Source organism: Bos indicus x Bos taurus, chromosome 24, assembly GCF_003369695.1.
Source record: "Bos indicus x Bos taurus breed Angus x Brahman F1 hybrid chromosome 24, Bos_hybrid_MaternalHap_v2.0, whole genome shotgun sequence".
Lineage (NCBI taxonomy): Eukaryota > Metazoa > Chordata > Mammalia > Artiodactyla > Bovidae > Bos > Bos indicus x Bos taurus.
The window spans coordinates 20499410-20525515 of NC_040099.1; the positions used below are offsets into that span (position 1 = coordinate 20499410).

General features: G+C 43.1%; 1 protein-coding gene across 2 annotated transcripts in view; it reads left to right on the plus strand.

Annotated features, from left to right (window-relative positions):
• Positions 1-25330, plus strand: part of TPGS2 (tubulin polyglutamylase complex subunit 2) — a 66037-nt gene extending 40707 nt beyond the window's left edge. The window contains exons 3-7 of one of the 2 annotated variants that reach the window (XM_027526143.1): positions 5680-5767; positions 7725-7853; positions 18903-19016; positions 20515-20675; positions 21997-24022. In XM_027526143.1, the coding sequence (XP_027381944.1) occupies positions 5680-5767; positions 7725-7853; positions 18903-19016; positions 20515-20675; positions 21997-22227 (723 nt within the window). In that variant the 3' untranslated portion in view covers positions 22228-24022. Of the gene's footprint in view, positions 1-5679; positions 5768-7724; positions 7854-18902; positions 19017-20514; positions 20676-21996 lie in introns of both variants that reach the window. The other variant, XM_027526144.1, reaches the window with a different exon arrangement.
• The last annotated feature ends 776 nt before the right edge of the window (positions 25331-26106 follow it).

Sequence of the window (26106 nt, forward strand, 5' to 3'; positions counted from 1 at the left end):
TCTTTCCCAGCATCAGGGTCTTTTCAAATGAGTCAGCTCTTCGCATCAGGTGGCCAAAGTATTGGAATTTCAGCTTCAACATCAGTCCTTCCAATGAATACCCAGGACTGATCTCCTTTAGGATGGACTGGTTGGACCTCCTTGCAGTCCAAGAAGACTCTCAAGAGTCTTCTCCAACACCACAGTTCAAAAGCATCAATTCTTTGGTGCTCAGCTTTCTTTATAGTCCAACTCTCACATCCATACGTGACCACTGGAAAAACCATAGACTTGACTAGATGGACCTTTGTTGGCAAAGTAATGTCTCTGTTTTTCAATATGCCATCCAGGTTGGTCATAACTTTCCTTCCAAGGAGTAAGCGTCTTTTAATTTCATGGCTGCTGTCACCATCTGCAGTGATTTTGGAGCCCCCCAAAATAAAGTCAGCCACTGTTTCCACTGTTGCCCCATCTATTTGCCATGAAATGATGGGACCGGATGCCATGATCTTAGTTTTCTGAATGTTGAGCTTTAAGGCAACTTTTTCACTCTCCTCTTTCACTTTCATCGAAAGGCTCTTTAGTTCTTCATTTTCTGCCATAAGGGTGGTGTCATCTGCATATCTGAGGTTATTGATATTTCTCCCGGCAATCTTGATTCCTGCTTGTGCTTCTTCCAGCCCAGTGTTTCTCATGATGTACTCTGCATATAAATAAAATAAGCAGGGTGACAGTATACAGCCTTGACATACTCCTTTTCCTATTTGGAACCAGTCTGTTGTTCCATGTCCAGTTCTAACTGTTGCTTCCTGACCTGCATATAGGTTTCTAAAGAGGCAGGTCAGGTGGTCTGGTATTCCCATCCTTTGCAGAATTTTCCACAGTTTATTGTGATCCACACAGTCAAAGACTTTGGCATAGTCAATAAAGCAGAAATAGATATTTTTCTGGAACTCTCTTGCTTTTTCCATGATCCAGCGGATGTTGGCAATTTGATCTTTGGTTCCTCTGCGTTTTCTAAAGTTCTGGAAGTTCATGGTTCATGTATTGCTGAAGCCTGGCTTGGAGAATTTTGAGCATTACTTTACTAGCGTGTGAGATGAGTGCAATTGTGCGGGTAGTTTGAGCATTCTTTGGCATCGCCTTTCTTTGGGATTGGAATGAAAACTGACCTTTTCCAGTCCTGTGGCCACTGCTGACTTTTCCAAATTTGCTGCAGCATCGTATTTTAGGATTTGAAATAGCTCAACTGGAATTCCATCACCTCCACTCCCTTTGTTCGTAGTGATGCTTCCTAAGGCCCACTTGACTTCACATTCCGGGATGTCTGGCTCTAGGTGAGTGATCACACCATCGTGATTATCTGGGTTATGAAGATCTTTTTTGTATAGTTCTTCTGTGTATTCTTGCCACCTCTTCTTAATATCTTCTGCTTCTGTTAGGTCCAAACCATTTCTGTCCTTTATTGTGCCCATCTTTGCATGAAATGTTCCCTTGGTATCTCCAATCATCTTGAAGAGATCACTAGTCTTTCCTATTCTATTATTTTCCTCTATTTGTTTGCACTGATCACTGAGGAAGGCTTCTTATCTCTCCAGTGGCACCCCACTCCAGTACTCTTGCCTGGAAAATCCCATGGATGGAGGAGCCTGGTGGGCTGCAGTCCATGGGGTCACTAAGAGTCAGACACGACTGAGAGACTTCACTTTCACTTTTCACTTTCATGCATTGGAGAAGGAAATGGCAACCCACTCCAGTGTTCTTGCCTGGAGAATCCCAGGGATAGGGGAGCCTGGTGGGCTGCCGTCTATGGGGTCACACAGAGTCGGACACAACTGAAGTGACTTAGCAGCAGCAGCAGCTTGCTGTTCTTTGGAACTCTGCAATGTTCATTTGTAAAGCTGTAAAGCTGGTGGTGTTCACTGTAAAGCTGGTCCAGTGGTGATGAACTCCCTCAGCTTTTGCTTGTATGGAAAACTTTATTTCTCCTTAAATTCTGAAGGGCAGCTTTTCCAGGTAGAATATTCCTGGTTGGCAAGTTTTCTTTTCTCTTCCAGCACATTGAATATATTGTGCCACCATCTTGTGGCCTGCAAGTTTCTGCCTGGAAATCTCCTGACAGCTTTATGGGGTTCCCTTGTATATAACAAGTTGTTTTTCTCTTACTGCTTTTAAGATGTTCTCCCTTAAGTTTTGGCAACTTAGTTATAATGTCTCTTTGGATTCTTTTTTGGAACTCTCTGGGATTCCTGGATCTATTTCCAGGTAGTCTGTTTCCTTCCCCACTTTAGGGAAATTTTTAGCCATTATTTCTTCAAATAAGCTTTCTGCCCCATTCTCTCTTCTTCTGATATCCCTATAAAGGTGTATAGTATTGATCGGCTTTATGTTGTTCTATAATCTCTTAAGCTCTATTCACTCTTTTTTCTGTTTTTTTTTTTTTTTTTTAAAGCTGATCTGATTGGATGAATTCCAGTACCCTGTCTTCGAGTTCACTTATCCTTTATTTCACTTCATCTAGTCTGCTGTTGAATGCCTTTATTGAAATTTTCAGCTCAGTTATTATATTCTTCACCTCTGTGATTTCTGCTTAGTATTTTCTTTTTGTCGAAATTCTCACTTTCTTCATATATTGTCCCCCTTATGTCTGTGAGCATCTTTAAATTACTTATCTTAATTTCATTAGGTCTTTTCTTGGGGTTTTATCTAATTATTTCACTGGGAACACATTTCTCTATTTCTTCATTTTTCTTGACATGCTGTTGATTTCAACGCATTAGCTACAACAGCCAGTCTTGAAGAAGTGGAGTGGCCTTATGTAAGAGATGAACCTTTTTAATCCTGCCCTGGTTCTTGGTTGTCTATCAAACCTTTCTGAATGTCCAGCCTACTTTGCTGTTAGTGGCTCCCAGTAGTTGAGGGTATGATACAACCTGTCAGTGTCCCAAAGAAGAGAATTTCAGCACCTTGATGCAGGCTAATTGGAAACTGGGCACTCAAACAGTAGCTTAAATATGCACGTATACCGTCTCTCAGGGGAGGACTGTCTGCTTCCTCTACACTGAGCCCTAGGGGGATAGCAGGTTAAGAACTGTTTCTTTGTTTGCTACCATCCTGTTGAACCCATGAACACAAGCCTTGCTGCTCACCACAGCCAGTTATCAAGGGATGTGTCCTCCAAGCTGCAGCCACAATGGAGCAGCAGAGGTTTGCACAGCCTCCTTCCTAGAAACACTGGTGACCTGAGGCAGGACAGAGGGAGAGTGCAAAGGTGGTCCCCACTGGCCTCTGCAATCTTTGGAGAGGGTTTTAGTTGGCCTATAGATGTTAAATCATAAACTTGATTCTCAGGCTGCAGTTAAGATCTCCAAACAGGCCTCTTTTCACAAAAATACTGGGTATTTCAATCTGCTGCCTCTGCCCTGTGCCCTGGTGGGATGGCTTGTTTATTAGAGCCCTTTGGGACCTGGGAACATAAGCTGTGTTGGCCAGCAGAGCCAGGCAGTCAAGTGTGTCCCCTGCGCAGTGCCTGGGATGCCAGACATGTGTATAAGCTCCTTTCCAGAAGATATCTGTGCGGCAGAAGGAGAGCATGAAGATGGTATGGTGCCCACCGGCCTCCCTGGTCTCTGGAGAGGATTACAGTTGGCATCTTAATGTGTGCTAAATTAGAAGCCTGCCCCTCAGGCCAACGCTTTTAAGATAAGCAAATAGGCTTCTTTAAGGAAGAGACTGGGCATTTTACTTCCACTGTCTCTGCACTGGACCCTGGGGGCATATCCATAGTAATGTTACTGAACCACAAGTGTGTGTGCCCGATGCAGAGTGAGGCCTAGCCATACTAAAATTGGAACAGGGAATGGTTTATTACAGATTCATACAAGGAGATGGATGGCTCGTGCCTTAAGACCCCAAAGTTACTGAAAGCTTTCAGCAAGCCCCTTGAAAAGCAAAAGGTGAGAAAGGTGACTGGAATCACTTCCCTAATGGTCACTCATTGACGGTTGGTTGCTTAGGGTGGGGGGTGCCTACTGAGGCACCAACCAATGGCTGAGCAAGACCTGCTGCGTAGTTGCAGGTGTGGAGCAATGAGACACAGCAGTGGCTGCCTGCTAAGGGCTGTGCTCATCCTGCTGTTACAGCAAGTCCATAGGAGCCCATTAAAAACTGTCTCTTAGTTCACTGTGGCCTTGTGGGTCTTCTGGACCCAAGCCCCACTGGCTTTCAGAGCTAGATTTATGGGGGCCCATCTCTCACATAGAAGTTTTAAAAATTGAGGCGCCATATGCAGGGTCCAAACCCTTTGCTCAGGGAGAATCGGGGAGTTGTGAGTTCCCTCCTGGTTTTGTTACCCTTCCAAGAGTGGATTTTATGGTGAGATTGTGATCAGCCTCTCATACCCATTTCGATGTAAATTTCTTCTTGTTCACCCAGTGGGCATGTAACAGAGCAGGATGAGCGCAGCCCTTAGCAGGTGGCCATTGCTGGGCCTCATTACTCTGCACCCTGTTACTGGGCAGCAGGCGTTGCTCAGCCTTGCTCAGTGCCTCTGTGGGTCCCACCCACAACCAACTGTCAGTGAGCGGCCTTTAGTTGTCCTGCTCAGCTATTGGTCAGCAACCACAGTAGGCCCTGCGCATGGGCAACTGTCAGTGAGGGACCACTGGGGAAGTAATTCAGTCAGTAATCAGCAGCGTGGTGGTCATCAGGTGGAGAGTGAGGTAAGAGGTAGATTCAGGCCGCCTTCTGGAGGCCCCCCAGCTCACCCAGCCTACAGCCAGTGGGTGAGCTGAAGGGCCCAGGAAACAGACTAGGGACTACGTCCTGCAAGGCTCCAGAGCCCTCAGTAAGGCCCTCTTCTAGCCTTGGCCCAGGCCTTGAGGCGGTGGTGACCCTCTCCCCCATGCTGTCTCTGCTACCTACTAGCAGTGACCGTCTGTCTGGGTCACAGTCTGAGACCTGGTCTCCCCATTTGGGCAGCCTGGCAAGACTGAGGGCCAGTTGGGTTGGGTGCCTGGATCCCTCAGGGATGACAGCTGGGTGGGAACCTGGCCCCGAGGAGCTGCCAGCTGAGATCTGTCTCCACTTAGCCAGGACTGGGACCTTGGAGGGTGAAAGTTGTGCCTTGCAACTTTGCCCTTTCTGGTCGGGACAGAGAATAACATTCATCTGGTAGAGATTTATAGGGACATCATTACTTGATCATGATCTGACCTCAGGAACCAAGGATCTGACATCAAGAACTCTGCAACAACTGACCACACCCATCACCACACACCTTTTGCTTTTAAAGGGGCTTGCTGAAAGCTTTTAGTAACTTTGGGATTCTTAGGCCATGAGCCACCCATCTCCTTAATGAATCTATAATAAATCTTTCTCTAATGTTTTAGTTTTGATGGGCCTCACTGTGCGTTGGGCACACAGACTTTCAATTTGCTAACAGGAGTCACTCAGCTAGTTTCTGGGTTTCCTTCAGAGGGAATTATTGTTCAGTATATAGCTGTAGTTTCAGTGTGTCAGTGATATGAGATGAGTTGAGGAGCCTGCTTTGTGGCCATTTCAACCTAGAACTCTCCAGTAGCATTTTAGAGGTAATGACTCAGTTTTATGGATCTGAAATACAGTTCCCACGTGGTTTGAGGCATAACCCTACACCCTCCTTCAACCTTGACTTAACACTCAGCTGCTCTGTGGTTCTAGAAGAATAACTGTGTGCTGCCTGAGGATCTGAAGAACTTTTACCTGATGACCAACGGCTTCCACATGACGTGGAATGTGAAGCTGGATGGTGAGTCAGCCTTCTTGCTGTGGAGGAGTACACAGCTCTCCCTGGCTGAGAGCTTAGAGGAAAAAATTCTGGGGGTCTTTACAACTCAGGAGTCTGAATATGGACAGTGTATGGGGGTTCTCCTCAAGTGCAGTATCCAGGCGCTGTGATCATCTCCCAGCGGTAACCTGTGCCATCATTGCTTCACCCCCTGCCTCTGTGGCCCCTGTGCCAGAGTCTGCCCAGTACCTAACCAGAAGCTCAAGTTAGAGGCTTCCTGTTGGCATGAGATGTTGGGGAAAATTAAGCATACACAAAAATCCTGAGCTACCTTGAACTTAAAGCCTCGGAGGAGTCCGCTTTGGAGCAGTCTCCTCAGGGTGAACTGCAATGACAGTCTCTAGTGGTCATAAGAGGGGCTCCTCCCTTCATTCCCAGCATGCTGGAGATCTCAGGGCTTTGACCTCTCTCTCCCTCACATCTCCGCAGCCTAAGTTGTCAGCCACCTCAATTCACAGGTTATCATCCTGGTATTAAATACATCCAGGATGACACTTGTTGTGGATGCGGGAACTGACAGCTTGGTACATGTAAGAGATTCGGGCATTATGCAGGCATGAAGGTCAGCGCTGCACAGGCAGGTGAAAGCACTGGTGAGACTTCGTAGGCTGGGAACCCCTATCTAGCCACCGGGGTTCAGCTCATTCCTGACACAGACTTCCCTGTCCTTAAGAGGACTGTATAATCTCCAGACTCCAGCCACATCCCCAGATCTGCTTTGGTCCTTGGGAATCACCCTGCACCTCTCCTTGCTGCCACTAAGATGAGTAGTTTCTGCCACCCAGCAGATCTACAGAACTGACCCTTCCCTTCACTGCCTCTCCAAACCTTCCTGTTTCTCTCTCAGCTGACCAGAGGCACATTTTATAACTTACTCCTAAGCATTTAACGTGAACTTAGAATCATTACCTCTGATGGTCTAGAAACCATGGTGTCACCAAAAGAGTGGACAGAGGCTGGAGTGACTGTCAGATTCTCCCTTGCCCACATCATAGAGACAGGCTAACCCTTTCAGAAGCCTACTTCAGAAAAGAAACATTTCATGAAGGTTTTCTGAGTCCCTATTCATTATTAGTACTTTTTCTAACTTAATCCTCCCAACCTATTTTCTTATCCTCATCCACATTGCCATACCCATTCTTTACTGGATGGCCAAAATCATTAACAAAAAATCTAGCACAGGCAGCTTCTGATGTTTACCTCCTTAGTGGTCTTTTCTTCTTGGACATTCCAGGCTATACACCAGCTGTTGTATTACCTTCTGTCATTCCAGTATTTCAGCAGTCATATGTCCAAGTCTTTGTGCACCACCCCATGCCCAGCACCTGTATTATAAAGATTCTGTATGACAGATAAGAAAAATAGATCATCTTTCTACACCTGAATCACAGAAAACTGGAAACAAACAAGAAGGCTTTCAAGAAAATTTGCTCCATTGAGTTACAAAAAAATGACAAGGGGGAGATAGTTTCCACAGTGAAAGCTTACGACAAGAAGGGTAGAAGTGGTCAGTTATATAATTAAAACTGTTACTTTGGAAAGTATAATCCTTCATTCTGGATGGCGGGAGCAAAAATATTTTTTAGTCCTTTGATCTTCAAACAGGCTCCAACCCTAGAATTCCCAGTTCTTTTTGAGAATCCCCTCTTAAAATTTCCTTTGGTGCTCCACCCTAACACATGCAGTGGGGACTCTTCACTGTTTTGTTTTTTTTTGTATTTTTTTTGGCATAAAAGATAAAAGTCTGGTGCTTCAGAGCAGGTAGTACGTTGATTCTCTTTTTTCCACTTTCCATTCAATTCCTTAGCCCTGGGATCAAATAGTAACTGGTCTTAGGTTAGTCAAGCAGATGCCCTTTTGTTGACCATGGTAACTAGCTTATTATTCCATGTAATTCTTTTTGTTAACATTCCCATAGAACATACCATTCCATTGGGCAGCATGGCAATTAACAGCATCTCAAAACTGACTCAACTCAACCAGTCTTCCATGTACTCACTTCCTAACGCACCAACTCTGGCAGACCTGGAGGACGATATACAAGAAGGTAACTGCAGGAACTTCTGCTTTGAGTTACAAATCAACATGCTTGTTTCCATTTTATAATATTGAAAATAATAGAAAGACATTGTAGCATTGCAACTTGTTCCCCTAAACCCAAAACCTTCCCACTCCTGGCTTCTCTGAACCATGGGAGTAAGGTTAGAAAAAAAAAGCCTGTGTCAAAAAAGGAAATTTTCATCAAGAAAATGCCAGGGTTGGGGTCTTTGTTTTATATCCAGTAGCCACTTCAGTCCCTGCAGCACAGTAGACAGTTAATGAACACTGGTAAGTGAATGAATGTTATGGATTAAACTTCGCTCCACATTTCAGTGTTGAGACGTTTCAGGGACCGTGGCAATCTAAGTGCAGCTTCCTTTCTCCCTTCAGGCTCTTGGCCACGCCTGATTGAAATGGCTTAAATTCAAATAGCTGCTAAAGCTATAATCAATTATGTATAAGTGAGGACTTCTTCAGTCAGAATTGTGTTTGGCTGCCCATAACAGACCCCCATTACAATGTTTAAACTAAAGAGGAGTTTATTTTTCTCATAATAAGAATCTGGAACTAGGCTGGTGTAGTTGCTTGAGAAACTCGAAGATAAAGTCTCCTCTGGATTCCTGGCACACCAGCCTTCGGGTTTGGTTTTCATTCTCATGGTTGAAAAATGTCGGTTCTACCTCCAAGCTTCAAGTCTGTGTTCCAGGCAGGAAAAAGAAGAGTAAAGGGCAAAATAACTGTCTCTTGGCAGAATATTTCCCTTTTTGTCAGGAAAATAGTAGTTTTCTCAGAAGCCCCTCCCAATAGCCATTGGCCAGAATAGAGTCAGAAGGTTACCCATCCCTGCAAGGGAATTTGAGGAGGTATTTTTAGCTGTGTAGTAGTGTCCCAAATTGAATTGGAGTAGAACTGGAGTTCTAAAAGGGAGAATGAATATTCAATAGATAACTACAGCATCTCCAGTACTAATGCCTTGGAGTGCATCGAAGTTCTGACAGAACTGATGATAGTCTTTCTCCTTCAACTGGACAAACAGCTGGATAACAGGAGGAGGAATCCAGGGGCTGAGACTGGAAAGTTTTGGGCCCTGGGAAGAACCTGTAATTGAGAAATGTATGGAATCCTCATGGGTGGGAAAAAGGTCACATTTGCTTTGTGTGTGTGTATTGGGGCGCTCTGCTCCCTCAAAGGCAAAGATGCTGTTAAATAAGGGGAATGGGTGTACCCTGCCCTTGGGGCTGGTAGGCAGCAGTAGACTAGATGACAGAAATGATTTCACGGGACTTCCCACTCCAGTATTCTTGTCTGGAGAATCCCAGGAACAGAGGAGCCTGGTGGGCTGCCATCTTTGGGGTCGCACAGAGTCGGACACGACTGAAGTGACTTAGCAGCAGCAGCAGCAGCAGCAGCATAGGACTTGAGCCTAGGGGTAGAGACCACATTGTCCTACGTATTCATGGGGCTAAAAGTCATTTGGGCTTCTGGTGCCTTCTGAGTTCATGCTTTTTTGTACAGTTCAACAACTCTAAGTTTCATTAAATTTAAAAATGATGACTTTTCTCAGGAGACTTAGCAGTTAGAAAGAGGACAATTAGGAAGAAATATTAGAATATACAACCAGAGAAGTAACACCACTAGAGGACACTGATGAACACCTAAATAAAACTAAGAATAAGAACACTAAGACATTTAAGACAGCACAAAGATTTCCTATAGAAAAAAAATCAAAAAGTCTTGATTAAACAACTGACTAGAGGAGTTGAATAAGAATATAAATATTGAGACCTGAGTTAATAGCCTGAAAAAGCAAGTGCAAGAATATCTAAAAGCACAGATAAAATACATTTTAAAATGAGAAATGAGGGGAAAAGTGGAAGGATAAGAGAAATAGAAAATACAACAGGTGACCTTCCATTGGAATTCTAGGTGCTCAAAAAAAGAGAAAAAGAATAGATGTAAAAGGAATAATAAGCAATAATAAAACAAAATTTGTATTATTCAATCTTTGGATTGAAAGGGCTCTTCTGGACTCCAATTGAATTCGGGAGGAAACAGAAACCTAGAGTCTATTACTTGATGCAGAAAAGAAAATCACAAGCTTCTAGGTAAAAATAAAAAATTATATAGAGAGAATAATCAGTCTTCTTACCTGCAACAGTTGAAAACTAGAAGATAGTAAAAAAGCATAAACAGGTTGATGAAAGAAAAGGAATGAAAATCAAGAGTTCTGTATATATAGACCAAATACAGCTCTCAGATTATTAAAAGAATATTAAAGTTTGTGTAAAACTTCAAGAACATAAATACTCTAAACAGAAGACAAATAGAATGGAGATCTCTAGATGTGGCTCTATAAAGAGGAAAGGAAACAAGACATTAGTGAACCTCCTGTGAAAGAGAGAGATTGGGCTTCCCTGGTGGTCCAGTGGTTAAGAATCTGACTTGCAATTCAGGGGACACCGGTTTGATTCATGGACAGGGAATATCCCACAGGCCAGGGGGCAGTTAAGCCTGTGTGCCACAACTACTGAGCCCATGCTCTACAGCCACAAGCCACAGCTACTGAACTGCATGCTTTGGAGTCTGTGCTCCGCAACAATAGAAGCCACCACAATTAGAAGTCTGTGCCTTGTAGCTGGAGAAAGCCCAAGTACAGCAATGACAACCCAGCACAGCCTGAATAAAGAAATATGTAAATTAAGATTTAAAAAATTAGACTAAATTAAATCTTACTGTTCAGGAACATAACCTTACCACCAGACAACTTACCTGCCTCCCAAGAAACCTGTATGCAGGTCAAGGAAGCAACAGTTAGAACCAGACATGGTTCTAACAGACTGGTTCCAGATTGGGAAAGGAGTACATCAAGGCTGTATAATGTCATCCCACTTATTTAACTTATATGCAGAGTACATCATACGAAATGCTAGGCTGGATGAAGCACAAGCTGGAATCAAGATTCCCAGGAGAAATATCAATAACCTCAGATACGCAGATGACAACACCCTTACAGCAGAAGGCAAAGAGGAACTAAAGAGCCTCTTGATGAAGGTGAAAAAGGAGAGTGAAAAAGCTGGTTTAAAATTCAACATTCAAAAAACTAAGATCATGGCATCTGGTCCCATCACTTCATGGCAAATAGATGGGAAACAATGGAAACAGTGACCGACTTTATTTTCTTGGGCTCCAAAATTAGTGAAGATGGTAACTGCAGCCAAGAAATTAAAAGACACTTGCTTCTTGGAAGAAAAGCTATGACCAACCTAGACAGCATATTAAAAAGCAGAGACATTTCTTTGCTGACAAAGGTCTATCTAGTCCAAGCTATGGTTTTAACAGTAGTCATGTATGGATGTGAGAGTTGGACTATGAAGAAGGCTGAGCACTGAAGAATTGATGCTTTTGAACTGTGGTTTTGAGAGTCCCTTAGACTGCAAGGAGATCAAACCAGTCAGTCCTGAAGGAAATTAACCCTGAATATTCATTGGAAGGACTGATGCCGAAGCCGAACTCCAATACTTTGGCCACCTGATGCAAAGAGCTGCCTCATTAGAAAAGAACATGATGTTGGGAAAGATTGAAGTCAAGAGGAGAAGGGGACAACAGAGGATGAGATGGTTGGATGGCATCACCGACTCAATGGACATGAGTTTGAGCAAGCTCCGGGAGATGGTGAAGGACAGGGAAGTCCATGGGGCCGCAAAGAGTCAGACACAACTGAGCAACTGAACAAAAACAAAATTCAGGAATGTATACAACTTTTACATAAGAACTCTTGGAAAAGAGGCAACATAGTGCCTGGAATATGTTTAAATGTACTGTCTCAGCTAAATCTAAAAAATAGGACAAAGGCAAGATATAAGAGTGTTATGGGCTAAATTGTGTCACATATTCATATGTTAAAGTCCTAACCTCACTACCTCAGACTGTGCCCTTATTTGGAAATAGGGTCATTATATTAATAGATTTAAGTAGTTCAGGTGAGGTCATACTGGAGTCAGGTGGAGCCCTAATCCAGTATGACTGGCAACCTTTTAAAAGGGGAAATTGGGAGATATAGGTACATAAGAAAGTCATGTAAAGATGAAGACAGAGACAGAGAGCTGCTTCTACATACCAAGGAAAGCATAAACACAAAACCAAAAGTTGCAAGCAAACTACCAGGAACTAGGGGACAGACAGAACAGATTCTTCTCCACAGCCCTCAAAAGAAACAACCTTGAACTTGGATCTGTAGCCTCCAGAGGCGTGAGACAACAAATTTCTGCTGTTCCAGGCTTTCAGTATGTGGTACTTTGTTACAGTATCCTTAGCATTAATACAAGAATATTCCAGAGAGTCCTTACAGTAGAAAGCATAGGACAAAGAGGAAAAGAAGTAGAAAGTGGAAGGTCTCATCCTACTGGAGGAAAGAAATAGTATACTTTGGGGGAAACAGAGTGTCTTTAGTGTCTGGGTTTTCTTTTCCTGTATAACAGATTACCACAAATTTACTGACTTGAAGCATCACACATTTCCTATCTAACAGTTTTCATGAGTTAAAAGTTCAGCTACAGATTAGTAGAGTCCTCTGCTTAGCGTCTTAACAGGCTAAAATCAAGGTATCAGCTGGTGCTGTGAAGCCATCTGCGGATAGGGCCCTCTTCCAAGCTTGCTGGTGGTTGACCTTATGCAGTTCCTTGCATTTCTGGGACTTGGTCCTTGTTTTCTTGCTGGTTGTTAGCCAGGGGTCAGTCTCAGCTCATCTAGACTGCCCTTAGATTCTAGCCACATGATTCACAACATGGTAGCTTGCTTCTCGACCAGCTACTACTACAGTAGCCTCATAAAGTCACCTAATCAAGAGAATCATTACTCCATCGTTGCAGGTCCTGACTACTCTGAGGGGAGGAGGTTATACAAGGTGTGTATACCAGGGAGTAGGACTCTTAGGGGCCATCTTAGAATTCTGCTTACCACACTTGGTTAGAGAAATGATGGCCTATTATTTTCAAATAAGGGTAGAATCGTATGAATCCAGTCATGCAAGCATAACAAAAAGGAAGATAACCACTAAAGGAATAAAAGACTACTTTAGAATCTCTAACCTAATAAAGGTAGTGTTGAATCATATGAGTAAAAGTAAGAAAAGGGGAAAAGAAACATTATAAAACAGGCAACAAAACATTAAGAGGAATAAAATAATGATCATTATATTAAGTGTGCTGGAATTCAATTTCCCTTTTAAAAAGCAGAGACTATCAGATTGATATAAAAAGCAAAGCTCACCTATGTATTATTTTCAGGAGCATACATAAACTGATGAAGAGACCTCCTGGTAAAAGCAGATAGGTAATTCAGAGCAGCCTTCTTGCTGAAGACAACTGAAAAGTCGGGCAACATAAAAAAATCATCAAAGAGCTAATAAGATGATGAGGTAGAACTAGATTAACATCCAGAAGAAGATAGAAATCCAGGGAAGAGGCTCAACGTGTGGGGTTGCTCTTGCCTAGGATACACTATCCTTTTCAAAAGAAGCAATGAGGCTATGAAAGGCCGAGAATTGGACCCACATGAGACTAGGAGAATAAAATGGAGTTGTAGGATCTACAAACTAGAGCACCCATAAAAGCTACCCTACCCTTTCGGTTAGTACGGTGGGGAGCTGTACCTTAGGAGACATAATGAACCAGAAATAACCACTTTTCACATGGAAAAATCCCCAAATTGGACTAATTTGATTCCATATGAATATCCTATGTGGCCTGGCATTCACTCACAGACAGACATTCACTCTAGAGAAATGTTCTGAAATTGACTGTATTAATGGTTGCACAGCTCTGTACATACACTAAAACCCATTGAATTGTACACTTTAAATGAGTAAATGGTATGGTAGATGAAGTATATCTCAATATAAAATTTATATAAAAGTAAACTTCTTCCCTGAAAGAAGAAAACATTATCCTAGACCCCATTGTTTTTATAAATAATTTTTCAAAAATAATCCTCCTGAATATGAACCAGGCACATGAATAAACACAACACCATGAACAAGAACTAGCACAAATAATGTAACAGGAGGAGATCCACTGGTACTCCCAAGGATGAAATTATAAGGCACAAGCTATAAGACAATGTGCTAATGTGCAAATGAAGATAAAACAAAACTAAAAGTTCAACAAAGAACTAGTAACAGGTACACTGTAGATTTGACCTTATGATTCCGGTCATAAGGCATACTATCTTTCAAACAGATCAGAACTTGTGCAAATAATACTCTAAACTCTGAGGAAATTTTTAAGATAATTACTTAAAAGGACTAGAGAGTAACCAGATATAAGCAGAAACTGGAGTGGCATCTACAAATGGCAGAAGGGAATCACACTGAATGATTTTCCTATTTTTGTAACTTTTTGCCTGAGGGTAAACCCCAGATAGCATCAGTCAGGGCTGCTAAAACTTGGTAGGAGCCTACAGTCTGAATTTTTTATTTTATCCAAGATGAAATAGCAGAGACCAATCTTCCCAACTGGAACAAAAACCAAAAACAAATGTAAAAAAAAAGTAAAACAATGGATTTTAAGATAGCATCATGCCGGGAAGGATGAGGAGTTCTGAATGATGGGAAACAAATGAAGTAACCCCTAGCTTATTATCTGAAAGTGTCCAGTTGACAGCATAGAGAGGGAAACTCAAGCAGAACCTGTTGAACCTGTTAACTAAGAAGACAGAACGAAGAGTCCAGTTGAATGAAGACAGCTCACAGGACTGAGTAACAGGGAGGAACGAGCTGCTTAGAGAACTGCCAAGGATCCTCCTCAAATATTCAGCAGAGAACTGATGAGCACCCGCATATGAAGATACTGCCCGAGGCCCGGGACAAGACCACCCGGTGATGAGCGGGAACAGCACCTGGTGCTCACATAGGACCAGGCCTAATGCCTGTTGCTACAGCCAGGCTGAAACACCTCACAGCTTACACAGATAGAGCACTCAGAGGGTCCCACCTCAGGAATGGGGAAAAATAGCCCTAGGTTAAATACTGTCTTGGGTTCTGCCTGATGAATACTACAAACCAAAAGTATCTGTTTTCACATAATTTAACTATCACAGAACAATGCTCAACGATATATGTCGAAATAAATATAAAGCACTCAACAATGCAAAAGTAACAATTTCTGGCATCCAATCAAAGATTAGCAGGCATGCAAAAAAGAAGGGAAAAAATAATTGTGAGGAGGAGAAAAATTGACTAGTTGAAACCAATCCAGATTTGAGATACCATTTAGAATTAGCATATACAAACTTTAAAACAGTCATTACTATATTTGATATGTTCAAAAACTTGTACAGACATAGAAGTTAGGAAAAAAACAAATCCAAACTTACTTTTTAAAAATGAAACTAGTGTCTGAGAAGAAAAATACACTGGATGGGACTAACAATAACTTAGCCATTGCTAAAGAAAAGACTGGAGAACTTAAAGACATAACAGTAGACAATCCAAAATAACACAAAAAAATTAAAAAATTATTTTCGTGAAAAGAACATCAGTGAACTGAGGGACAGCAAATGGTGTAATATATGTCTAACTGGAGTCCCTGAAAAGAGTCCCTGTAATTGGGCCAGCAAATAATATTTCAAGAAATGGTGGATCAAAACTATACCAATTTCATGGAGACTTAAACCGTATCTAAGAAGCTCAACAAGCTAGGAATAAGAAACATGAAGAAATAATATTAAGAAACATAATCAAATTGCTCAAAATCAGGGATGAAGAGAAAATCTTAAAAGCTGTTAATGGGAAGAGACAGTTCCATACGAAGGAAAAAAGATAAGGATAATGACATATTTCTCATTGGAAATAATTCAGTCAAGATAAAATACTGGGGAGTGGAAGGGATAAATGGGGAGATTGGGATTGACATGCACTACTAGACTGGTTCCAAATAGGAAAAGCAGTACGTCAAGGCTGTATACTATCACCCTGCTTATTTAACTTATATGCAGAGTACATCATGAGAAATGCTGGACTGGAAGAAACACAAGCCGGAATCAAGATTGCCGAGAGAAATATCAATAACCTCAGATATGCAGATGACACCACCCTTATGGCAGAAAGTGAAGAGGAACTAAAAAGCCTCTTCATGAAAGTGAAAGTGGAGAGTGAAAAAGTTGGCTTAAAGCTCAACATTCAGAAAACAAAGATCATGGCACCCGTCCCATCACTTCATGGGAAATAGATGGGGAAACAGTGGAAACAGTGTCAGACTTTATTTTTTTGGGCTCCAAAATCACTGCAGATGGTGACTGCAGCCATGAAATTAAAAGACGCTTACTCCTTGGAAGAAAAGTTATGACCAACCTAGATAGCATATTCAAAAGCAGAGACATTACTTTGCCAACAAAGGTCCATCTAGTCAAGGCTATGGTTTTTCCTGTGGTCATGTATGGATGTGAGAGTTGGACTGTGAAGAAGGCTGAGCGTTGAAGAATTGATGCTTTTGAACTGTGATGGTGGAGAAGACTCTTGAGAGTCCCTTGGACTGCAAGGAGATCCAGCCAGTCCATTCTGAAGGAGATAAGCCCTGGGATTTCTTTGGAGGGAATGATGCTGAAGCTGAAACTCCAGTACTTTGGCCACCTCATGCAAAGAGTTGACTCATTGGAAAAGACTCTGATGCTGGGAGGGATTGGGGGCAGGAGGAGAAGGGGACGACAGAGGATGAGATGGCTGGATGGCATCACTGACTCGATGGACGTGAGTCTGAGTGAACTCCGGGAGTTGGTGATGGACAGGGAGGCCTGGTGTGCTGTGATTCATGGGGTCGTGAAGAGTCGGACACGACTGAGCGACTGAACTGACTGACTGACTGACTATATATAAGACAGATGACTAATAAGGACCTGCTGTACAGCGCAGCAAACTAATCAGTATTCTGCAATGACATATGGTGAAAGAATCTAAAAAAGAGGGTAATATATAACTGATTCACTTTGCTGTACACCTGAAACTAACATTATAAATCAACTATATACCAATTTTAAAAAGTTAAGAGAATACTCGTACTAGACCAGAGGAAAAAATAAGATACATAAAAAAAAATAAAAGTGTTCTTTAAACAAATTCAGTTGATTAAAACAAGATAAAATACTCAGAGGAAAAAAGTGTCAACCTAGAATGCTAAACCCCTTTCAGACATTCTAAATTCTTTCAAAATCAAAGGCCTTTTCAAAAAGCAGTCTAGCAATGCCCATTCTATTGTGTCGGTGTCTGTCCACATAACATAAGGACTTGATCAAAGGGATGTATATGGAGAGGATTGCTGTAGCATTTGCAGCAGAATAATGTTGGGTGAATGCCTATCAGTAGAGAGCTGGCAGGGTAAGTTAGGGGGCACCCACTTCCACAGTCAGGCAGGCAGACATTAACACATTAGAATTACAAACCTTAGAGGGCTTTCTACATGGTACTGTTATATAGAAGGTAAGATTTAGGTAACCTGTATGGTATCCGATTTTTATATAATAAACAATCTTGAAAAAATTTAGATGTATACCTATATGTGTGTCTAGGACCATATGAGATGAGGAAAGCCATGTTTTAAAAAGAAAAACTATAGGTTGGAGAAGGAAATGGCAACCCACTCCAGTATTCTTGTCTGGAAAATTCCATAGACAGAGGAGCCTGGCAGGCTACAGTCCATGGGGTTGCAAACAGTCTACTACGACTGAGTGACTGTGCACACATTTACATAGGTATATGTATAAATCAAAAATTTTATTCTTATATACTGTTTTATCCAATCTCTCCTAGGTTTGTAAACCTTCTCCACCCAGTCACTAATACTAATCTTTATTGCATAATTGCTATAATGAAAGAAGCAGGAGAGGCTTCTGATGCTTGCATTTCTAAGAATTTATCTTTTTTTCTGTTACACCATGATATTTGGTTTCTAGGTAGGTATTTCTAACAGAGCCAGACTTAGCATTAATTATAATGTTATAATTATAATATGGGCTTCTCTGGTGGCTCAGTGGTAAAAAATCTGCCTGCCAATGCACAAGACAAGGATTTGATCTCTGGGTTGGGAGGATCCCCTGGAGGAGGAAATGGCAACCCACTCCAGTACTCTTGTCTGGAGAATCCCATGGACAGAGGACCTTGGTGGGCTATAGTCCATAGGGTCAGAGAGAGTCAGACACAACTGAGCACACACACACAATTATATTATGCTTATGTGTGCTTGGTCACTCAGTCTTGTCCAACTCTTTCTGACCCTATGGACTGTAGCCCAGCAAGGTCCTCTGTTCATGGGATTCTCCAGGCAAGAGTACTGGAGTGGGTTGCCATTTCCTCCAAGGGATCTTCCCAACCCAGGGACTGAACCTGGGTCTCCAGCATTGCAGGCAGATTCTTTACCTTCTGAGCCACCCTAGGACTCATGCCCTTAACTCACACTGTTATTAATTAATGACAGTAACTAATATTTATTGAGTATGGGCTTTATATAAAATTTCAGACAGTTTTCACAAAAACTCTATTAGGTACACATTATCACTGCTTAAAAATAAGTAATCTAAGGAACTCAGACATTGCACAATTTGCCAAATGTTGTATAGTCGATAATCGACAAAAGGCACAGAAAATACTTTAATAGGGTCATAATCACAAATATACACTTTAGACATAAGAAACAGGATTTTAATCAACAGATCATGAAGTGCTATAAACGAGGGGAAAGCAGTTATCTGGGGAAAAAGAAATTGTTGTGATTGCTCTGACTTCACGTGTCCCAGGAAGTTCGCTTTGTTGTCCTCATGCCACCTTCCCCTGCATTTCGTGACACTGTCTATCGCTAACAGCAGAGCCCTGACAGAAGACTCAGACCAAGAACAAGACCCAGGGCATTTAGAGCGGACAGTACATTTGGTCCACATTCAAAAATGATAGTTAAGAATATGTCTGAGGTAAGGCTTTTTTTGCCCTCTGTTTTTTTCATCCTAGCAAAGCTGGATGAATATGTTTGAGCTGAGTGTGTTTAAACATTACCATTAACTTCTGGATTTGCAGCCAGTGAGAACCATCCAGAGAAGCCTCACTTTGATTCTCGCAGTGTGATATTTGAGTTGGATCCTTGCAACGGGAATGGGAAGGTTTGCCTCGTCTACAAAAGAGGGAAACCAGGTAAGGATCATGGCAGGAGCAGTTCTGTAGTTTGGGAATGGCCTTGGCTGACCTTGCCCTCCAGCCATCACACAGAAGACACGCTCCTCCCTGACCTCCTGAGCTGCTGCAGGGTCTCGGGTAGATGCCAAGAGAAAGCCCCTTAGGTCCTCTCTGAGCCACCCCCTCTCCAAGCCCATTACTGGAGTCTTTTTAAGGTACTGTCATTTGTGAGTTACTGCAGAGTAATAAGATTAGGATAATAAGTGAATAAAAAGTAAAAGAAATAGTTACTCTGTTTATAACTCCTCTAGCTCGTTCACGTGTTAGATAAGCATCCAGGAAAAGCATTGTCTTATACTTCTTTATGAAGGGTGTCTAACTAATAAAAACCTGAATTACTAGACCTCAGTCTAAGAGGAAAAGGCTCTGGCCTCCTGTGCAGTGGCCACCCCATGACAGCAGCTCAGTCCCAGAGGTGGACAAGGCACAGCCCTCTTTGGGTACCTCTGCCTGGAAGGGGTGAGAAGACACACCAGGATTTACCTCCGGGTGAAGGAGAGACCATCTCCTGCTGGAGGGGTCTTTGTGAAGCAGCCTTTGAGCTGCATCCCGAAATATGGGTCAGAATGAGATATGGGTAGTGAGGGTGGGGCAAAAGGGGGCATCACGCAAGAAATGGGTAAAAGACATGCCATGGGACAGTGCAACTGATTTGGGGGGAATGACAGGTAATTTTAGTTCGTTGGCCACTTGATTCATCTTGTGGATGAGGGGAGATGATGCCAGAAGCCCTTCATGCCGAGTTTTGAAAGCCAGGTGAAGGAGTTTGGACATTCTGTGGAAGTATGGGGGGAGTCAAGGTTATTTAGCACAAATACGGCAGGATTCAAGTGAAAGTGTGACCACGAGTAGAACTAGAAGAGGAAGTTACTGGAGGATGGATGCCATTTAGGGAGATGTCACAGCCATTAGAGAGGAGATGAGATGAGGGGATGAGCTAGGAGAGACCTCCACAGTGGTAAGTAAGGATGGATGGTCAGAAGCAAGTGAGAGGCAGGAGCTTCAGCTCAACCAGCACAGCACTGCACAGGCAGGAGTCCCAGGAGAAGGGCAGAATCCTTCTAATTCCTGCCAGACCTCCTGAGAAAGCCAGGGCTGCTCAGAGTGTCTCTCCATCAGGAAGGCTGAGCCCACAGCCTGTAGCTGCTGGGCGAGGGGAAGCATCGCGTCCACGCAGGAAAGCAGTGCTGCTTAGGCAGCCTGAGTGCACAGATGGCCAGGGCCCAGCGATAGGTCAGTTGGCTGACTGATCAAGAGCTCGTAAAAGAACACCAAAGAAGCCTTGACAGTGGCCCCTGGAGAACAGAGCTGGGAGGTTGGAAGGGAAAACTGGAAACTTTTACATTCCTTCTACTGTTGAAATTTGTTTTAACCATGAGTAGATGTTGACTTGATAGATAAAAGGACAGAAGTGTTAAGCCATCCCTTCCTTTATGTCTTCTGCCTGCTGTTTCAGGATTAGCACAGGACACTGAGATCTGGTTCCTGGACAGAGCGTTATACTGGCATTTTCTCACAGACACCTTTACTGCCTATTACCGCCTGCTCATCACTCACCTGGGCCTGCCCCAGTGGCAGTACGCCTTCACCAGCTATGGCATTAGCCCCCAGGCCAAGGTAAGGGAGGACTGCCTGTCATCTCAAACTCCAGAAGGTATTAGAATCTTCTGAGGAAATGCCTAAAGTGCAGAGTCCCAACTTGCTCATCTGATTCTGCAGATCTGGGTAGAGCCCAGGAACCTGCATTTTCAATAAGCAAAGTAGTTGCTTCCACTTCAGGTGGACAACAGCACTTTATACTAATGTAACTAAGTGGTGTCCAGCCTTGGCTAGTCCTCAGACTCATCTGGGGAGTTCTAACTTCTAATGAATTGGGCGGGGGGCAGGGCTTAGGTTTGACGGCTGGTTTTGGATTCACAGTACACGCACACACAAGCACAGAGAACAGTCAGTCTCTTATTCTCTGGCTCCTCATCCATCCACTTCTCACCAGCAGCTGCTGTTGGTTTCTCTTGTGCCCTCACTGAGCTATGTTGTTGGATAGAAAGCACGCACACATACAGTTTGGGATTCTTTTTCTCTAAGTCACAAGTGAGATACACTGTTCACATTGTTCTACACCTTCTTTTCACTTAATTGCACACTGGAGCTCATTCCCTATCCATATATAGAGAGCTTGTCTCTTTCATTGATATGCGATATTTCAAAATATGGATGGATCATTTATACTATAGATCTAGGTACCATTTTAAACATACAGATGTCAGATAATGCTGATAGACTGCCTTCTTTGAGAACACCAGGTGTGTTGAGAAGAACTTTTGACCGGGTGGCAAAAAATGAGGGACTCAGTTCCCTGTATGTATCCATCAAAGGGACCTCACTTGCTCAAATGGCACATAATGATGACACCATCCAGGTAACACAGTGGGTGGTTATTATCAATGAACATCAATAAGTGTCGGTGCCCTTTGCCTTCAGCTGCCCAGAAAGCCTGCAGGGAAGAGAGCAGGCGGCTCCCTTCAGTGGAGCCGGCTCTAGTCTTGGTCTGCTCTTTCCCCATGGGAAGGATGCTACCCCATCCACCCCAGGGGCAGAGGCTGGTGTGAGGGCAGAACAGTTAGGACACTATATCCTGTACCTTGGGGACCTAGCATCCCAGGCTCAGGCTCACTACATTAGAAGGAAGCACAGTTAGTTACTCAGATTCTTCGTCCTCATCCTGCTCTATTTAAAGGTTGTAAGACCCTGTAAAGCAATGTGTGTCTTCCTGTTTACCCAAAGGAAGTGCTGATAGATTTTAGAGGCAGTTTTTCATGAAAACTTTTACTCTCTGCCTCGTCTCCCCAGCTCTCTATCCCTCTATCTCCACTAAAGAACATGAGCACATTCTTGTCTCCTTTGAATTCTGACCATCTCTCCCAACTCTGCCTTACAGCAATGGTTCAACATGTATAAACCCATCACCTACAACACAAACCTCCTCACTGAAGAGACCGACTCCTTTGTGAACAAGCTGGATCCTAGCAAAGTGTTCAAGAGCAAGAACAAGACCATAATCCCCAAAAAGAAAGGGCCTGTTCAGCCTGCAGGCGGCCAGAAAGGGCCCTCAGGTTCTGCTTCCACTTCTAAATCCTCCTCTGGGTCTGGAAACCCTGTCCGGAAATGAGCAACCCCCTCCGCCTCCCCGCCTGCCCCACAGCGGTGATGTCCATGCACAGATGCCCTGGGCATGGCCCAACCTCAGAGTCTGTGTATGGAACCACAGTCCTCCTTCCTTCTGCACTTGATCTCAGCCAAAAGGCTGAGAAGCGATTCCTCTCCCCATCTGAATGACAGAATCCTAGGCCTTTTACTCCCATCGGCCTGAGCCAGGAGTTGGAAGGGCGTACTCAGGTCTCCCCAAGAATCCTTCCTGCATGCCCATCACAGCAGGTTGTGCCATCTGCTGCTCCTGGGAGCTGTGAGGAATGTAAGGTTTTATGTAAGTGACTAAGTAGATCTGTTAAGAGCTTTCTTCTCTTTCTACCCCAACCCCCAACCCCTCAGCAGTAATTATAGAGGTTCCCCAAAGAAACCACTGGTTTTGACCTAGGAGGCATTAGAACTATGCTGTTCAATTGGTAGCCACTTTTAAAGCAGCTAAATTTAAGCCATATTAAAAATTCAGTTCCTCAGTTTTATTAGCCACATTGGGAATATTTGTGTGGCTAATGGATTCTGTATTAGACACCACAGAGATGATGAAACATTTCTATCATCGCAGAAAGTTCTGTTGGGTAGGTAGCACTACATTAGAATATTTTTGCATTACCCTTACTCAGATCAGTTCATTTTTGTTAGAGAATATTGAACACTCTAACAATTTGATGGGTTGTAATGTTCCATGTAAAATCTTGAAGATACATTTTTATGTTTTTTATATCCTTCCCCACAAGCAAATCTAGCTTTGCTCATTTTTAATTTTCTATAAAGTTTTTCATCTTCATCAGTTTTCTATAAAGTTTGTTTCCAGTTTTTTGATGTGATATTTGCACATTTGCCAAAGTTATCTTTCTCACGTTTTTTTTTTAAGAAGTGATTCTACTGTACCATGAAAACAAGACCTCCCAAGCATTGCTTTTCCAGGACTCTTCATGAAGAGTTTTGATGAAATCAGTCACTTGACAGGAGCTTCCACCTGCTCTGCCTACTCACAACTGCTCGGCAGTTCACGGAGTGGCAGAAGAGGGTAGAGAGGAACCCAGGTGTCAAGGATAATAGCTGAGGTTTAGTCTTCTGCAAGTATTTTTCTTCCAGAACTCATCAGAGGGAGAACCAGCAGTGCTAGAGGAGACAGCCCAGCATTTGGCTGCTTCCCCAAGTCAAGGCTAGAAGGGGATTGAGAAGTTGTGTTGTCTGCCACTGTGGCGAGTATGCTTCCTCTAGTGCTTTTGGAGCCCCTGAATTATTTCTGCATCAGTTCTGGCCCAATTCTGGATTTCACAAATGAAGCAGCAGAGGAGCCACCAAAGCCACGGTGCCCTTGACACCAGCGACAATCAGCTGGAGTCCCCAGAGGACTTGTAGACAGAGTGGGTTCCACTGGGGAGAGGTTTGAGCCCTGCTTCAGGAGGAGCAGAGCACTTAAGAGCAGGACTGGCTACCTACATAGGGCCCAGTGCAGAATTAGGAGTGGGGCCTCTTCTCCAAAAACCCCGTAGACAGTACCATGAAAAGCACTAAAATGTTTTCCCTTTCTTCTCATAACTTGTTACAGATTTTTTTGTTTGATACTCAATGGTATTCCAGGAAAAATTAAAGTTTTAAATTATTATAATTTTATCATCTTTCTACTTTTGGGCTATTCCAGTTTTAAAGGCCACTATAAGAGCATTTAATTCATATTCATAATCAGCAAAATCACACAATTATATATATAAAATTATATTTTATATATATAAAATATAATCATATCTGTTGTATGTATATATGTCTCATTCTTACCAAAATAGTGGAAATAACACACAAAACTAGCTCAACCATTATTTCACTTTTTGATACGTACAAAGTCTCTCTCAACTTACCAGGGAGTAAGGAAGGACTGAAGGAGAAATTAGGAGCTGCCCTCGGTTTTCCTTTTCTTCCGTGTCCTCATTTCAGTGTGAGTGGTTGGCTACTACAGGAACGGAACATGAGTAGGAAGTGAAAGGTATGGGTTCCATGGTCACACATGCTTCTTAGAACGCCATCACCACCTCTGTGTATTTGAATGAAATCTGGCTCAGAAAGCACGACCTCTGGGGCCTCGTGTCCTCACTTTCTCAGCTGTAGACATGACAAGCTTGCCTTAAACTCTGCCTCTCCATGTATGCAGGCCCACTGGAATTCTGTTCTCATGGGAACCACAAAGGCTGTAAGTGAAAGAGGTGGTAAGAACAGGGGACTAACACATTGCACGTATCTCCTCTGCTCACACGTACACACCTTTGTCTCACCATACCTTACACAAGTTCAGAGACTAAACTAGGAATTTCAAGGCAGCGGCAGGAGAACATTAAACCAAAGTGAGACCTTCTGAGTGTGGGGCCTTGCATGACTGTACAGATCACACACACGTGAAGCTGGCCCTGGTGAAGGAGGAAGGGAGCACCCCTGGCAAGAGACTCCAGACAGTATGTTAAGAGGATTACATGGGGGCAAAGCTCACCAGGATGATCGTGTTTTGAAACTAAAGCAATTAAAATGGCAGTAGGCACTTGTATAAATCAATCCCCCAGGAAAAAGAGTCTGTGCTGGAATCAGAGAATGAGAATATAAGCAGGATGCTTCAGGACACACTGATGTGGCTCAGATTGTGCATGAAGTGCCGCATCGTTGTGCTGCTCACGTCCTGAAGCAGGGAGGTACCCAGGCCAAGGACAGGCACGACAAGGGGCCGCTTGCAGAGGGTAATCCACAGGACACCTCTTGGAGCTGCCCTCCCCAAATGTGGACGTGCATCAGTGTCACTGGAGTTGGGTGCAGAAAACGAGATGCCCAGGTCTCCTCCAGACCTCCAAAATCAAAATTGTGAGGAAAGATTCCAAGCACCAGGACTTTAAATCAGCCACAGTGATGACAATAATGTCACAGACTGTCAAACTTTCTACTTAACAGGTCTCAGTGGTTTTGCTTTCATTGCGTGGAGAACTCAAAATATTTTCAGTCCAGTGAAGCATACACAATGATTGGAACAGAAGAACCAAGGGACCTTTTAGTTTCTGTTTGAAATATATCCATTTTTAAAACTTTTTATCATGGAGAGTTATTTACAAAGATAGAATAGTATAATGAATCCCCATCTATCCATCACCTGGTTTCAACAACGACCAACTTATGATCTATCATATTTTATCTATACCCGTTCTTTACTCCTTTAATTTTTAAATAATTCCATTTTTAACTTAGCTGTTGGTTTTTAAGTTATACTTCTTTGCATTCTGTTTTAGCAGTTGCTCTAGGGATTACAATATTAACTTTTCTGTTCAGTAGACATGTATGTACAGTGTACCCAGTAGCCACATTTGTGTAGTTAACTCTGCCTCCTTGACTGGAGTTGACAACACTGGGTAAGGACCAGTTGAAACTGGGATGCTATGATGAATTTCCTTCTTTGGCTTAAGCCAACCCAGACTGGATTCTGTCTTTGCCACCAAGCATTCTCTGGTTAACGCATCAGCCTACATTATGGAGTTATTGTGAAGATTAAGTACGCAGGTGAGAACTCAAAGGCTGGTCCCTTCCTCCCTTGTAATGTGACTGTAATCTTTCTAGCCGTTAGCTTTGTACATGAGCCAGGCTCTGCCTACTGCCCCACTCACTTTCCTTCGAAAACACCAGTGTGGTTCCCCCTTCTGTGACTTTACACCTGTGGTTTCTTACCTGCGGTGCTGGCCAGCTGTCTCACGTCTTCCTCCCCAGGTCTAGCTCCAGTCCGCATCCACCTCAGAGCATCAGAGAAGTTGAGTCTGCAAGGAGAGCCCACTCCGGGGGAGCGCTTCACTCCATTAACGTGATCATCCTGCCT